Source organism: Colletotrichum siamense (assembly GCF_013390195.1).
Source record: "Colletotrichum siamense strain Cg363 chromosome Unknown KSG_Cg363_contig04, whole genome shotgun sequence".
Classification (NCBI taxonomy): domain Eukaryota; kingdom Fungi; phylum Ascomycota; class Sordariomycetes; order Glomerellales; family Glomerellaceae; genus Colletotrichum; species Colletotrichum siamense.
The window spans coordinates 164,521-181,375 of NW_023501017.1; the positions used below are offsets into that span (position 1 = coordinate 164,521).

Genomic DNA, 16,855 nt, shown 5'->3' on the forward strand with positions numbered 1-16,855 from the left:
AAAAGTGGTCTTGTGAACTCCAAATTTCAACCTCACTTCTCCCTCTTTCTTCTCCTCACTCATCCTTTTCTGAAGTCTCATCTTCGAGAGCCCCCATCTTGTGTGATTCGACATCGCAGACCAGTCATTCACCATGGCGCGCTTCCGCGTGCCCTCCCTCCCCATCCCGCCGTTCCTCCACGGCATCCCCGCCCCGACAATCCGCATCATCGCCCTCCTCGTCTCCATCAACATCGCCATCTGGATCGTCGCCGGCATCATCTTGCACTTCCACCCCTCCCTCATCTCCCCCGCGGCCCTCTCCTACGTGCTCGGCCTGCGCCACGCCCTCGATGCCGACCACATCTCCGCCATCGACCTCATGACCCGCCGCCTGATCGCCTCGGGCCAGCGCCCCGTCACCGTCGGCACCTTCTTCTCGCTGGGCCACAGCACCATCGTGATCGTGACGTGCGTTGTTGTTGCTGCGACGAGCGGCGCGCTGAGGGACCGGTTTGACGGGTTCACGCGCGTGGGCAACATCATCGGCACGAGCGTTAGCGCTGCGTTCCTGTTGCTGCTTTGCGCTGGGAACGGGTGGGTTCTGTACAAGCTCATCCGTAGGCTGAGGGTTGTGCTGGAGCAGGAGAGGAGGAGGGCGCTTACTGGAGAGGTGGTTGAGGAGGAGGACGAGGAGGCGGCGACGAATCTGAAGTTGGAGGGCGAGGGATTCCTTGCGAACGTGTTCCGCAAGGTGTTTCGAGTTGTTGATCGGCCGTGGAAAATGTTTCCCCTGGGCATCTTGTTTGGGCTGGGCTTCGACACGAGTTCGGAGATTGCAATTCTGGGACTAAGTAGCGTGCATGGCGCGCAGGGCACGAGCATCTGGCTGATTCTCATCTTTCCCGTGCTTTTTACTGGTAAGTCTTGTATGAGGCAGACGTTGAGGGGCTCCTCTGACGATTAGAATAGCTGGCATGTGTCTCCTCGACACCACCGACGGCGCGCTCATGATGGCACTCTACACATCCAAGGCGTTCTCGAGAGACAGGGTCGCGATCTTGTACTACTCCATCGTGCTCACCGGCATCACGGTGTTTGTCTCAGCCTTCATCGGCATCATCCAGGTCCTCTCCCTCGTCGCGAACGTGGCCGAGCCCGAGGGAAGCTTCTGGAACGGAGTGGACGCTATCGGTGAGCACTTTGACATCATCGGTGGCAGTATCTGCGGACTGTTCGTGGTTGTTGGGCTTGGATCAGTGCTGGTGTACCGTCCGTGGAGGGCGAGGATGGACCGCAAGAACCAGGAGAGGGCTATCTTGGTACCCGCTGAGGAGGAGGCTTTGGAACCGGCGGAGGGGCCGAGTTATGGTGCTGTTACGACGCAAGAGCCCGCTTCCAAGAAGGATGCTGAGGCGAGCGAGAGGGATTTGCGACTTATACAGTAGATGGTAGATACACGATGCAGGGTAGACATCACTGAGATACAACTTAGATAGACTTTGTATTTGGTGGAATGAAGGTAACACAATTTTTGCGGGCCGAGAACATACTTTCTGTTTAGCCAGGCACACACCTCTTGGCGTCTTTGGAAGACCTGGCACGGATGATATGTTCGCAGTGTATCCCGAAGCCAATGTCATCACCTCCCACGCTGATTTATTTTCGCTACCTGTTGTTCGGCATTCTTCCAAAATCTGATGCATGAATGATCGTTTACAAAAGAGACCCAATGAATCTTCCCGCTATCCCGACAAACACCTCAAACAACCTGCTCATGATGATCTTGAATGTGTCCATACCGCTCGTCGTGACGTTGTCAGTCTCGTCTTATGCGTTTGTGCTTGCAGAAGGGTTAGGGTGAGCAATCTGCGCCAGGCCACGAGATCGAGCCTCGTTGGCTTTGATCTGCGCGGCTCTCTGCTGCTCGCATTCCCGCCGCTTGTGCAATAAGCCGCTCACCATGGCCCGATGGAGCCCTTTCCTGACAGTCGCGGGTGGCTGGTTAGGGTCAGCCAAAGGAACAGTCGAGAGAAGAGTCGAAGGAACAGTCGAAGAAATAGGTGAGGAGACAGGTGAGGAGATAGGCGAAGTGACAGGCGAAGAAACAGAAGAAGGGCCAGACGAAGGGCCAGATGAGGGGCCAGCCGAAGGGGAAGAGCTGCTTTCTTTGAACGAGTTAGCCGGGGTACACACATACTCCCTCTCTTTTCTCTCTCCCCCATACAAGGGCACATACTATCGGTCTCGGGGTCCAATAACTCCCCGGTTACAGACGCATCATCTGTCGTCTGCTGGTCGGTGGAAGAGGGAGACGTGACCGTCTCCTTCCGCTTCTTCTTCTCCTTCTTGGAGTTTGCAGAAGCCCCATAGTTCGCATCCTGCTCTCCACCATGAACAGCGTTCGATGACGCCACGGAAGAGTTCAAGTTGGCCCTGTTCTGGGCGGCAGACAGAGCGTACAACTGCCTACCAACTTTTGCAACCATCTCCTCCCTTCTTCTTTGGGCTGCTGCCTTGATGGCCTCGATAGCCGCCGCTCGAATCTCTTTGCTAAACATAATGATTAGTGAAGATAGCTTACGCCTTCAAGATGCTGTATCAAGATGCGGCGGTTATGGTCCCCCAAAGGAAGAATATGCAGCATGTTTTGAGCAGATGCGAGGCAGATATAGCCCATCGAGAGCTATTCCGGTAGATCCATCTGTGAAGAACCGTCATGGCTGACCACTTGCACACAAAACTTTAGCATCGTATCTCCGACAACATGGACGGCGGGCACACAGCCAGGGTTTGATGCATATCATGGAACAGGCGAGTTTAACGATGGCCGACCAAAGGTATGGGGGATAAAGTTCCATCTTCGACTGGCTGGCCCAACAGGTTTGTTCACAAAGGTGCTGGAAAGAAGCAAAATCTCAGGACTTGGATAGACAGTACAACATGACCCTTTTGTCAATATGATCTTTAGAGATAAGTTCATTAGGTAGCTATGGTCCCGTCCCTATAGTAGTAGTTTGTCTTATGAGGAATACAAAAAAGCTGGCGGCTCTGACTGTTACCTATGTCACGATGAGTACCCCTATAGGCCGTAGTAGCGAGGTCTAATTAACACGTGGAAAAAATCGTTGAATCAATACTGACGAGCTCGCCCAGAGCTTTCGCGAGTCGACATACGGCAATGGACACTGGGTTCCTGCTGTGCAGCTCAGCGGACCGACCCGCACTGTACCAAGATCCGACGAGATAGACGGGACCTAGATGGAAGCTTCGACCGCTAGTATTCACTATATATGACCTATACACCTATCGTGACCCTTCGGTGTCGCGCGTGCTTCCCTAGTCCCAGGAAACTTAATGTAGGCTGAATCATAAGGTATGCTCGTTCTCAACCCGCAATTGACTGATGAGTACGAAGTAGGGGTCTGATGATAACCCCCGTACGAATATGTGACTGGGTCAAATATTGGTAAATCGCCAGGGTTCTGCGGATAGAATCGACAAGGTCTCGGATGTTCCCTAGAAACAAGCTGGGGCTGGCCCACCGACAACCTCGCTAGTTGGTTAAGGCGAGCTGTCTTGTCTGATGTCTGATCTCAGCCAGCCCACCTCTAAACCGCGAACACATGAGGAGTAAACAACGAGCAATATGAGGAAAAACATGGACTGCTGAAACGAAAGGATACAGTTTGTGTGACCAAACTGGCATGAACTGTTGCGATGCGCATGCAGTTGACTGCGCATCTCAACGGTCCGGACTGCGGGATCGGAGGAATTGCGGTGTGGTCGGTGAGGCGACGGACAGGATCCGATAGGGGTCCCTTGGTCCAGACCTTGCTCCAAAACGGTGACCCTAGCAATACGCAGTACCTGGGGGTCCTAGCGTCACAGGCTTACGTTAAAGACCCCTACTCACGTAGGGGGGGAAAAAACCCCTTGCTAGCGAAAAAACCCCTTGCCACCCAAAACACTAAAAGTGCCAGTTTTAATACCTCACTATTATAATCACTAACTTTATATATTAATCTACTACTTATAACTATATTATATTATAATAAAAGTATAATAGTTATAATTATCTTAATATATATAATCTAATAGTATATTTAAATTAACTATATAGCTACTTATAACTTTATAATTATTATATCTTTACTTATTAGCTTATTTTAAGTATAATAACTCTAAGATTAACTTTATATTACTAGAGGCGTTATTTCTGCTTATTTTAGTACTTTTTATACCCTCTAAACGTTAAGACCCTCTATAATAGTGTAATATATTAACTTACGCCCTATTACTAGTGTAGGTATAACTAGCGTCTTTAGTATAAGTAAAGTAAGTAGTTCAGACTTATTAATAATATTATTATTAATATTAAAGTTAATATTAAAGTTAATAGTTAATTCTGACGCTATATTATTAACAGTATCTTTAATAAGATTATTAACCTTAATAAATATATTTAGGTTAAGTGTGAGGTTAGTAGATACTTCTGCTACCTCTAATAGTAGTTAATTAATATCTAACTAACTAAGAGGTCTTACTGTATATTTTATATAGTTAAGGATATCCTTTAGTAGTAGCTTAAGGTTAAAGTTAATTATATTAACTATAAACTTTAGCTGAAGCTTATTAAACTAGTAAAGGTCTTTTAGGTTAAACGTAATAAAGTTAATATCTTTCTTAGTATAGTAGAGCTACTATTTAAAGGTTAATATCTTTACCTTACTATTAACTTACTACTTTTTAAACTTTAAATATTCTGCGCACACCTCTAAATACTACTTTTTAGCCTCTTTTTTTATATAGGCATATTAACACTTAATCTCTACCTATATAACTTCTGCTACCTACCTCTTATAGTGTTTAATAATCTCTAAGAAGGTTATACTTATAATAAATAAGTAGCTTAACTTTACTACTTACCTCACTTAGATCTTCTTATATAATATTAAGAGGTATATATTCCTATCTTATATAAACTTCTTACCTTAATTAACTATAACCTAACCCTCTTTAAGATATTTAGTTATATAGTGAAATTACTAGTAAGTAAGTAAACTAAAGAGGGGTATATACTTAGTAGTAATATAATTAAGTAGAAGGTCTATTTTAGTAAAGCGATCTATATATAGTAAGTAAGTGAGAAGGTATGCTAGCATAGTAATATTAGCTTCTTATATCTTCCTTATAAGTTATTTTAGTATAACCTTAAGTTATATAGGCTAAATACTTAACTTTTTAAAACCTTTTATAATATTTATTAGTGTAAATGTAGTATCTATTATACTGCTAAGGGCTCTAATAAAGTTACCTCTTGTAAATATAAGGGCACCCTTATAGAGTTAATATTATATAGCTTCTTATTAATAACTTTTAAATAGCTAGAAGACTTTAATATCTATTAGCTATAATAGATATATAGCATAAGGCAGAAAAAACCTAATAATAATATTATAATCTTAATAATATTCTATAAGAGTAATATTAATATAGCTAGAGAAGCTATCTAGAAGTAGTAATTAATATAGTCTCTCAGCTGAAGTATATTAAGCTATCTCTATATACTTAGCTTAATACCTCAGCTTTATACTAGAGATATATAGGTTATTAGAATAGTAGCTATAAGTATTAACTCTAAAATACTCCTCTATACTAAAACTTAGCCTCTAATACCTAGCTAAGCTTTTATATAACTAAGTATTAAAGTGCTTAATATAATCTAATATAATCTCTTAGTTAGAGAAGGTAGTAGGTAACTATATAAAGCATACCCCCTCCCTAATGTTATATTTAACCTATATAGTAATTAGCTATATCTTAAAGATTATATAGGTAGGTATAGCCTCACTAATAGTGTTATTACACCTTATAAAAGTATATAACTCTTAGTTAGCTAAATTAATAACCTCTAAAGCTATATTTTGCTTTAGCTTACCCTATAGTATAATAATATACCTTTAGCTAGTAAGGTAGCTAATATAGTAGCTAGATTTATTAGTATTTTAGATCTCTAAAGGCTTAAGTTTATATTAGCTAATAGTAAACTTATATTAGTTAAACTACTCCTTAATTAGCGCTAGATTATATTTAGCACCCTTCTAGTAGATCTCTATTAGCTTAATTAATCTAGAGACTTAGAGCTTTAAGTAGTTAGTTTTCTAGCTAGTAAACTACTAGTTAGATATTAGGAGCTAGCTTTTAGAGACCTAGAAAGCGTTTGCTATTTCTTAGATTATAGCTAGAGAAGCTGGAAACCTTACTTTATATAGCTATATAGTAAAAGTAGTAAGGGTAGTATCCTTACTAGGGGTAATAGCTCTTAGCTAGCTACTTTATTAGGTTACTTTAGAGAAGCTTTTAGTAGTTTTAAGATGCTTTAGAGCGTTACTAATAGTAGTATAGCTAACTTTATAAGCCTTAGCTACCTTCTTAATAGAGGTAGGAGGTGAGGTAGGCTAGTAGCTATATTAGAGGCCTTAGTTAGTGCGTATATATTGCGCGTAGATAACTTAAGCTGCTTTTTAGGCTAGGCTGAAGTGGAGTTCATACTAGTAAGGCATCCTAGTCACTTATATAAAGGTATAGAGTGAAAAAAGTAGTATAATTAGTCTATATCTAGTCGAAAAAACGGGTAATTTGGGTGGGAAAATGATGCTTTTGGTGATAGGGGGTCGACTTAGGTGGCAAGGGGTTTTTTCCGTGGCAAGGGGTTTTTTCCCCCCCTACGTGAGGAGGGGGTGTTTAGCGCACGCGTAGCGCTGACTAACATCCCCGGGTACCTAGACCAGTGCCAAAGTAACTGTGCTGCAGAGGGTTGCAGCGAGATACTCCAGCGCCTTCAGTGATTCCGACAGTCACAGCGCCAGAACGAGCATCGGTCGGTCTTTTGGGCTGGGCTCTCTCGCCACTGGCGTGTTTCTGGTGGTTTGGACGATCAGGGTCCATCCACACCGACCCAAAAATCTTTACTAAATTAGCAGATTACAAGTTCTTTTTCTTTTCGCAGTGGCAGCGTTTTCTCAATTCCGCTGTCCCGCTGTGGCTATTCCGTCGAGTGACACGAATCAGTCTGGGTCCGAGTCGTCTCATCTGATGCCAATCATCGATGTACCGCGCCGTGTAGCCCGAGTATCTGTACAGGAGTAAGGAATGCACTCCCTAATTCTGCGTGTACACTGTAGACTGACTGTCTGCCGAGCGGATGGGTCGGGACGCAATGCAATGTAGCATGTGTCGTCGGGCGGTGGTCGGGTTGATGACAAAGTAGAGGGCGTTCGAATGCACATGATGCTTCGTGTTCTCGAGATAAGAGCACCACGTTGTCGAACAATGCAGCCTGAGAAATGCACTGCAAATGCAGTGTTCCCTATCGAGGTGCGGCGGGAGGGTAAGACAGCGGTCGGAAGTCCATTTTGGCTCGTTCCGGGATGCAGCATTCTTTTGGATGCCACGAAACAGGCTCTCAAGCGTCTGGCAGACAAGGCGGACGAGCCGCGTAGTGATTCTGAGGCTGAGAATGGCCGCTCTGCTGGCTTGAGATGGGAAGCAGTTCGGCCGTCAGGGGACCGTTGGGTTATGCTTTGCTGTGCTGTGCTCCCAGCACTGGACTGTTGTAATGCGCGGTCCTTTGTTTAGTGACAGACGCTGACTTCTTCCCGGGATGACTCGCTAAGAAGTTCGGCCCTTGCCACAACCTCCTGCAGCGTGCAGCTACAGGGAAGTCGGGTGGTGGACAGGGGCAATGGAGGCCTATGCCATGCCATTGTGGTCGACTCGTACAGCAGGGACGACGGGATTGGGTGATTGGCATGTCGACACATGTGTCGCATGGGAATCCCCGGATTATTGAGCACCTATCTATCGTCAAGGGAGCCAATATCCGTACACCCATTGGAGGGGACAATGTCCTTGGATCAAGTTCCAGTCGATGTCGAGCGCAGATATTCCACCTACTGCGTACGTCTGGCTGTCCACTGAGAAAGTCAGCAATCTAAGCCAAAAGTGGTAGGCGGAGGCGTTGGTTGGGTGCGGATTGAGGCAGTGACATGCTGGGCTATCGCGTGCGTTGCTCTTATCTTGGGGTGAATCCTGGGGTAAGAAAGAGATCGTCAAGGGCTGAGCAGATTAGATATTGCCGCGCCGGGTACTTCTGCCTGGAGGAGCTGAAGGCAGTGTCTGTCTCCTGAACGCAAATTGCATGGGCAAGGTAGGAGCCTTTGAAATGCGCAAAGTAGAAATACTACTGCGGAGAAGGTAAATTGCGCGATGTTTGACGGCGGCCGCGAAGAAAGAGCTCGTGATGATGAATGCTGATGGGTGCATGGCCGATGCTGACGGCATACTGCAAAATGCAGCGAATTGTCGGCGGGGGACGCGTATCATATCAATGTACTATGCAGTAGCTGAAGCTCAGCCTCTCGTGCCTTTCCCATCGCGGGGTTACGAGAGGCTAAGCCAGCCTGATTGCGAGAAGAAGTCGTAAGCGACGCGGCTCTGCTAAGGGGCCGGCGGCAAGGAAACGGCGTCAAGTGACGCAGCTGCCTGGACTAGACCATCAAGGTCAAGGCCAATGGTTTTCTCAAAATCAAGTCTGACGGTAGATATGTCAGATTTTGGAGGCTTTCCTCGGGTAGTTTTGAGGCAGCCGGCGATGGTTGGACCGTTTTGCGCCTGGAGATAGCCTCAGTTCTCAGTTAGCAGGCATCTGCAAGCATTTCGGCAGAGTAGTTGCTGGCAGAATGTCGGCCGTTGAATTCAGCCCCCAAGAACACCCAGTGGGTTCTTATTCGCGACTGTTGCTGGGTAGCACCCGGGGAACCTGGGCCGAGGACATTGTGGGCATCCAGTGTCCATCCAGAGGCCCCTGTTTACCGGTACCGGGGTTGTCGTAGGCCCCATCGGTAAGGTCGGCCGGGGACGTTGGGATGGCTGGATGTTGGATGCCACCGCGACCAAGACCAGGCTGGCATGGCTGGTTAACCGATGGCGCCGTGGAGTTGGAAGTTAGTTGGAGTTGGCGTCGGGACGAGGGACGATTGTCGGTTCCATCTTCCTGACATGGCACCGGATCCGAGCACATGTGGCGGAGGACGGGAAGTCGGTAATGTTGCAGGTTAAGGTAACTTGGGTAAGATACGTAGAGAACAAAGAGTAAAAGTTCTAAGAAGAACCTTGGAGAGAAAAAGGAAAACGGAGAGAAGAGCGAAGGAAGGTGAGTGAGAGCCAGTTCGCGCCTCCTTCCTCCCGGGTCTGACTTCCCTGACGGATAAGGAACCTAAACCGCCCTGCTTTGCTTATCTACCGGGAAGGAGGATCTCTTATCAGTAAGGTACCTACCTAACGGCACCCCGGCTGGACCCTGAAGAACCCAGCTAAAAGTCGCTGAAGGCTGCAGTTCGTGGCACTAGCGCGGAAGGAAGTACCTACCAGACTGATGCAGGTATCGTCCCTTCTTCCTTCTTGCCCCAGGTTGTCTTGCCTCTTGCTTCCAAGGTTCTGTGTCTTGCCTCCAATACTGTGGCTTCACAACCTCCGATCAACACCACCACCACCACCACCACCACCACCGCCACCCTTCTCAGCCGTGCGGCGTCCATCCTTTTCCAACTCCCGGCTTTGTCCTCCCGCAAAAACAAACCCAACACACCCAACCAGGTCACCACAATCTCTCTCAATTCCGTCGTCCTCCCACCGCCAGACTCGACCAGACCCTTGGGCGTCCGGGTGCCGCTTTCGAACCCTGGAAACGACCGGTCTATGCCAAGCCAGACCCTTGCCCCGCCCATGTTCCGCTCCACGTCCTTCGGCATGGATCCTGGCGCGCGTGTATCTGTACTCGAACATGTTCCTCGACTTCGAGCAAACAACACTGTGAATCTCACCTCACACTCACCCATCTCCACATCCCATGCCGGCGTCCGTCCTCGCCGCCGCTCCCCCGGGGGTGGTGGGTCGCCCAGCACTTCATCACTTGATGCGGATGCGCCGCCCCCCAGCAGCAGAGCCAGACAGCTACTGCGGTAGACACGATGGCGAGACCACCAGACCCAGCCGCCTTGATGCGGTGAATGCGAATCACACCCACTCCGTCTTCCCTGTCGTGCTTCTCGTCGACTCGCGCTTGTCAGATCGTCCAATACATACCGCGAGGCTGCGACTCGCTGACCAGGTACGCCCTCCTTGTCTATCCCACCCTCCCCCCAGACACCGAGTACCCCGAGTTTCCGTTTCCCTTCTTAAGACCCTTCTCTCGCCATCCACGACTCGCGTTCAACTATTTTCCAACCGATACCCTCCATAACCTTTCTCTCTCGTTTCCGTCACTGAGTCGTCCCGTCTGTGCTTCGGCCTTGGGCTGCTCGTCACTCACTTCAAACCACGCCCAACCTGTTCCGTAACTGACCCGTGTACTACAGCAAGCGCAGGACGCCCACAACCTGTTCGCCGCTCTAGATAATTGCTCCCTCCCCCAACTCTCCCGTCAACCTCCTCTCGTTGACTCTCCATAACCAATTGACCTCTAAATCGTACCTCTCGAGTCCTTGTACTCGTCCCACCACCAACATGCACGGCTACAGCTCCTCCGAGGAGTCGGAAGACTACCGTCGCCCAAAGCCCGCCCCGGCCTCGAACAATAATAATGACCAAAAGAAGAAAAAGAAGAAGAAGGCTCCCCCTCAGCAGTCCATCAACCGTATCTGGAAGAAGTTCCAGAACCGCAAGTTCAACAAGGCCCTCGCCGTGCTTCCCTTCGACCCTGTTCTGCCTCCTGCAAGCGCAGACAAGCCGAATGAGCTGTTGACTGCGGGCTACGAGCGGGCTGTGGAGGAATGCCGTCGAAAAGTCAAGAAAATCATTCAGGAGTGCAGGAGAGTCAACATGCGCTACAGAGACCCTGGCTGGGACCTGGTGAGTGACGACTATCGCCTTCGTAGCACACTTTGTAGCTAAATCTCCCATTAGGACTGGGATTTGAAGTGGGAAAAGGGACACTGCCTCAACACCCTGGGTTCTACAAAGTGGCAGCTCTCCCGAACAACACTTTCCAACCCCAGCGCTTCGGTCCCCAAAGCTGTCAAGCGCATCCACGAAATTTTCGAGAAACCCACCTTCATGAAGAACCTGAACGGCGGAGACGTCAAGCAGGGAAGTCTGGGAGATTGCTGGCTGATGGCTAGCTTGACCGCTCTCGCTTCTGTAGAAGGCGGCATCGAGAAGATTTGCGTAGAATACGACACGCGCATCGGCATCTATGGCTTCGTCTTCTACAGAGATGGCGAGTGGATTTACTCCATCATCGATGACAAGCTCTACCTCAAATCGCCCTGTTGGGACTCACCCAGCATGCAGCGGGATCTTCTGCAGCAGATCGACCGCGAGGACGTTGAGCGGGTCTACCGCCAAACGTATCAGACCGGTTCCAAGGCCCTCTTCTTTGCCCAATGCAAGGACCAGAACGAGACGTGGGTGCCCCTGCTAGAGAAGGCATACGCCAAGGCCCACGGCGACTTCGCTTCCCTGGCCGGTGGCTGGATCGGCGAAGGTCTGGAGGACCTCACGGGTGGCGTCACTACCGAGCTCCTTACATCCGATATACTTGACACCGAGGGTTTCTGGGAGAATGAGCTCTCCAAGGTCAACCAGGAATTCCTGTTTGGTGCGAGCACTGGTCTCCTCGACGGAGGCTATGGCGACAGAGATGGCATCTCTGAGGGCCACGCATACGTTATTATGGAGGCGAGGACAATCAAGTCCGGCGAGCGTCTCATCAAAATGAGAAACCCCTGGGGCAAGGTCCGCAAGGGCTTGTGGGAGGGTGCTTGGTCTGACGGGTCCAAGGAATGGACGACCGACGTCCAGGAAGAGCTTGGTTACCACTTTGGCAACGACTCTGTTTTCTGGATCAACTACGAAGACTTCCTTCGCAAGTACCAGCACATCGACAGAACGAGGCTGTTTCGTGACCCTGCCTGGCGATGCACCCAGAAGTGGATAGGTGTCGAGGTTCCGTGGAAGCCTCAGTTCCACGAGAATTTCCAGATTACCCTATCCAAGGATGGCCCCTTAGTCCTCGTTCTGTCTCAATTGGATACGCGGTACTTCAAGGGTCTCCAAGGACAGTACACCTTCCGCATCCACTTCCGTATCCACGAGCGCAGCCGCCCTGGCGCCGAGGATTACATTGTCCGCTCCCACGGCAACTACCTAATGGAGCGATCAGTATCAATCGAACTCCCGGACATGCCAGCGGGCGAGTACAGCATCTACATGAGTGTTGCCGGCGAGAGGGATAACAATTTGCCTTCTGTTGAATCCGTTGTCAAGCGCGAGTGCCGCAACCGCGTGGAGAACGACAAGCTTGCGCAGATCGGCGCCGCCTACGACCTTGCACACAGCAAGGGGACGGCCTACCTCGAAGAGGTCGCCAGACTACGAAAGATCAAGGAGCAGCAGAGAGCTTCCGACTCCCGAAAGCAGGAGCGTCGCAAGTTGTGGGACAGACGCCACATGACACGCGAGATCACGAAGAAGCAGAAGGAAAAGAACGGCGAAAAACGCGCACGCAGAATCGCCAAGGCTGAAGCTGCTGCCAAAGTGAAGGCTGAGGAAGAAGCTAAGCTTGCTGCTGAAGAAACGAAGAAGGCTGAAGCAGCAGCAGCCAAGATCAAGGCTGAAGGAGCAGCAAAGCTGGCCGCCGAAGAAGCAAAGAAGGCCGAGGCAGAGAGCAAGAACAAAGAGGAAGAGGCGAGAAAGCAGGAAGAGGAAAAGCCCAAGGACCAAAGTGTCCAGACTGAGGCTGTCAAAGAGGAGCCGACAGAGGACAAGTCTGTTCAGACGGATGCCGTCGAGAAGACTGAAAAGTCTACATCGGAGGCTACTGAGAAGACTGAAGTTTCTGTTCCTGACGACAAGACCGCTGACGAGGCAGCGACGACCGAGTCTAAGGATGAGCCCAAGGACGACTCGAAAGAGGTGTCCAAGGATGAATCTGGAGAGTCAAAGGAGGTGTCTGAGGAAGAGCTCAAGGAAGAGCCCAAGGAGACGGCCGAGGAGCCTGAGAAGACTGTGGTTCAACCGGCGCCCCCACCCCCACCACCTGCGGCGAAAGTATACGACTCGGATGATGACTCCTCCGACTCACCTGTCGACGATTGGGAAGAACTCTACAGCGACGACGACATGGTCAGGAAGCCTCGTACCACACCTGCGGGGCCACCCAAAACCCATGATGAGCGCTATGAGTCGGAGGAGGAAGGTCTTCCCGACCCCTGGAATGCCATCTGCATTGTTGGCGTTCGCGTCTACTCCATGGACGAGGATCTTGAGCTTCGCGTCGTCATGGAGGGCGGCGAAGTCCTTGATGGCGCCATCGGCAAGAAGGGTGAGGCTGATCTTGACAATGCCCAGGCCAACGCCGGCGGAGAGCGCGAGAAACAGGAGCCCGAGAGCAAGGTCGACGAGGATGATGTTGAACCTACCAAGGCGCAAAAGGAGGCTGCACCAAACGACGCGGTCAAGAAAGAGTCGGACGTCAAGGAAACAGTCGAAGCGAAGAAAGACAATATCGAAGATAAAACCAAAGAAACCAACGAGGACTCCAAGTCGGACAAGAGCGTTGACTCAACAGAGTACGACAAGCTTGATTCAGGAGCTTCGACTCCAGAGGTTGTTGCCACACCCGAGGAGACGCCACTGGAGACGAACAAAGAGTTGTGCTAGAAGGGCACTTGAGTATACAAACTGATGACGCACATGATGGTACATGATATAGTAGAGATGCCTTTTTCGTGGTTAGGGTCCGATTTACTTTGAGGCGTTTAGAGCGGATCTTGTACCACGCATTTGCAAGTGGCAGCAGATGGTAGATCGCGTGCGAAATCTTGCGAGACTAGACATCATTTTTCTTGCTTCATTGATTACGGAGTCTTGTATAGGGTCACGATATACGAGGGGACCCAATGACAGCATTTGAGCTCACGAGCAAGCTGGCTCGCTCTCTACGGCAACACATAGTTCGCATTTCAATATTAGCGTGATCTTCATTTGGTCTTTTCGGCCCAATCAACACTAATGCATCTGTACGTTGCGTATGAAATCATATTGCTTGGTATGGAATTTCTTCAAGGCTTTTTCTGACTGGCTATATGATCCACAGCCACAAACCCATGCGTCATGGCAGGGCCCAGCGTGGATCCTGCTCCCAGGTAAGTTCTGCCCATGATACTCGCAGCTGTATTTCCAATCGCATATAATCCAGGTATGATGCTTTCATTCTCTCTCAACACCCGCTGATGCTCATCCGTCAGCAAGCCGCCCTTGGTTCCGAGGTCCCCAGGCCAGATTGCAATGGCATAAAACGGTGCCCTGTTCAACGGCCCCATGTTGGGATTCAACCCCCCAGCATCCGGGTCACCGAAGAAGTTGTCATACGCACTATCCCCCTTCCCAAATTCCTCATCAACCCCTCTCTCACACATTACGTTGTACTTCTCAACCGTCTCCTTCAACCCCTTCACGTCAACTCCAATCTTTGAGCCTAGCTCCTCCAATGAACCCGCCATGAACATCTTTCCCTCCTCGATTGCCTTCTTCGGCGGCTTCTGCCTCGCAAACAAGCCCGTCCCGAGCATGTACCGATTGCGATGGTTGCTATCCATGACCAACCACGCGGGAATCGCCTTGACCTTCTCGTTCCGCTGATACTGGTCATGGCCGGCGTCGGTATATGACTCTGCCTCGTTCATGAACCTCTTCCCTGCCGAGTCGACGATGATGCAGTGCGGACGCGAGCGCTCTATCAGCGCAAAGTGAGGCTTTCCCGTCACGGGGTCGAAGATGGTAGGCCCCCACCACGCGTCGTCCATCAAAGCTGTCGCGGCACCGAGGTTGATCCCGGCCATGACGGCGTCGCCCGTGTCTCCCTTAGGGGAGCTGGTCCAGGTCGTGGTGGAGGGGAATGGCAGGTGTTTCTTACGAAGGGAGGCGTTGTGCGCGAAGCCGCCTGCTGCGAGGATCAGGCTGCGCGCGGCGATGGTCTCCTCGCCCGTGGGCGTCTTCACTTTCGCGCCGGTGACGGTGCCGTCTGAGTCGGTCGTGAGGGAGGTGAGGGACGTGGAGAGGCGGATGTCGGTCGGGGAGGAGCTGTGGGTGTTGAGGTAAAGGAGCTGGGCGACCAGCGCGCGGCCGAAGCTGGTAGGCTTCTGGCCGATGAGCATTTTGAGAACGGAGGGGAGCACCGCGCGGACTGATTGTGTGAAGGCGTTGACGGAGGACGTCATACGCATTATCACGGGCGCTTGGTTCGTGTAGATTGCCACCGGCGTAGTTGGCGGCGGCAGCGCATCCTGCCATTTCTTGTCGAGTTTCTTCGTGTTGAAGGCCTTGGACTCGATCGTTCTTCCGCCTCCTTTCCCCATGGCGCCCTCCATTTTGGGGTAGTAGTCGGGATACCCGTCGCTGGGGCGGAACTCGAAGCCCTTCTCCTGGAGGAACGCAATCATCTTGGGAGCGTTGTCGAGGTATGCGTGCCGGCGGACCACCGAAGACGCAGGGCCGACGTCGCCGACGGCTTGGTCAAAGTAGTCCAGCGCATCTTGTTTGGAGTCCTTTACGTTGGATACAGGGTTGTTTGGGATCCAGAGGCCGCCGCCTGAGATTGCGGATGCGCCGCCTATTGTTGGCTGTTTCTCGATGACGGCGACGCGCAGGTTGTGATGTTTGGCGCGGAGAGCGGCTGTTAGACTTCCAGCGCCGCTGCCGATTATGAGCACGTCTACTTTGTAGTTTGAGAGCAGGTGACGGGTTGTTGTGAAGGGGCGTGTGTGGTGAATTGAGGCTGGTCGTAGGCACGCGCCGGCGACTAATACGCCTCTGCGCATCATCTTGGGGAGAGTGATTCACAAAACTCAGAGAATTTCACATCGAGGGGGCCATATAGGCAGGCAATAAAACAAAATTTCAATTGGAAATAATCACTGGGTTGCCAGCTCTATCTTAAATCCTTCGCTGGATATTCCGGGTTTGCGATCCTGTCATCCAAATCGGTGTTGGCCTCCGAGTTCATCCTTCACAGGCATGGTTCAACGCGTGAGATGAAGAGGCAGATACAAGACAGTATCTGGACGGTACATCGTCCGTGTTAGCAGTTCCTATTCTGCAGCTCAAGCAGACAAACACCAGGGCTGTCATCACGCAATCACAATGACAAACACTCAGGGGTCTATGTAAGATGAGGGGTACCTCGAAAGGAGCGTTCGGATGGTGGGGCAACGGATGACGGAACTTCGGTGCCCTCTTCGGTTGATGGCAACGTTCGCATTGGACGGCCGGGATTATAATCCTGTGATAGTAGCATTCTGGAAAGCATGGGTGAACGCTAACGTGCGGGCAAGCTAAGAAGCTCACCCCGCGGAACCCACGCCCTCCACGCCATCCACGAGACTTTGTCTTGGCATTCACCGAGAAGGGTCGCGGTGATCAGACGCGAAGGCTTGGTGAATCAAATTGAAGAACTGATGGAATGCCGGGAAGATTGACTGTGCGCAAAATTAACGGATGGCAAGACACGGCGGTTGATGGTATCTGATTGTAACGCCAGGAAAAGCCCGGAATGGCAAATTGAAGTACCACATTGCTCAGTTGCCAAGCCAAATCCAGCTTAGAGGTTCCTGTAGAGACCACCTAGCTTTCCGGTTTATTCAATATACTCGATTAAGAAAAACTGTAATAGAGATTGTGACGGTGTAGATGACGACAAGTAATAGTAACAACGAAGACGACGACAAGATAGAGTATAAGTGAGTTCACAGGAGAGGCAGTTGCTTGAGTACAGGAGTATTGGGGTCCTGTTCTGTTATTGAGATTTGAGAAA

The 16,855-nt window shown here is 50.2% G+C and overlaps 4 protein-coding genes across 4 annotated transcripts; 2 read left to right on the top strand and 2 right to left on the bottom strand.

The window, feature by feature from the left end:
• Positions 1 to 133: 133 nt before the first annotated feature.
• On the top strand, positions 134 to 1,427 carry nic1 (High-affinity nickel transport protein nic1; the record flags this gene model as incomplete). Its single annotated transcript, XM_036637803.1, has 2 exons — positions 134 to 899; positions 952 to 1,427. 2 exons carry the CDS (start codon positions 134 to 136, stop codon positions 1,425 to 1,427), a joined length of 1,242 nt encoding a protein of 413 aa, XP_036495638.1.
• Positions 1,428 to 1,937: 510 nt separating this feature from the next.
• CGCS363_v005955 (uncharacterized protein) lies at positions 1,938 to 2,540 on the bottom strand (the record flags this gene model as incomplete). The annotated part of the gene is made up of 1 exon (XM_036637804.1): positions 1,938 to 2,540. One exon carries the CDS (start codon positions 2,538 to 2,540, stop codon positions 1,938 to 1,940), a length of 603 nt encoding a protein of 200 aa, XP_036495637.1.
• Positions 2,541 to 10,548: 8,008 nt separating this feature from the next.
• Positions 10,549 to 13,704, top strand: sol (Calpain-D; the record flags this gene model as incomplete). The annotated part of the gene is made up of 2 exons (XM_036637805.1): positions 10,549 to 10,893; positions 10,948 to 13,704. 2 exons carry the CDS (start codon positions 10,549 to 10,551, stop codon positions 13,702 to 13,704), a joined length of 3,102 nt encoding a protein of 1,033 aa, XP_036495636.1.
• Positions 13,705 to 14,105: 401 nt separating this feature from the next.
• helE-0 (3-ketosteroid 1-dehydrogenase helE) lies at positions 14,106 to 15,866 on the bottom strand (the record flags this gene model as incomplete). The annotated part of the gene is made up of 1 exon (XM_036637806.1): positions 14,106 to 15,866. The coding sequence occupies one exon, from the start codon at positions 15,864 to 15,866 to the stop codon at positions 14,106 to 14,108; it is 1,761 nt and encodes a 586-aa protein (XP_036495635.1).
• Between the last annotated feature and the right edge of the window lie 989 nt (positions 15,867 to 16,855).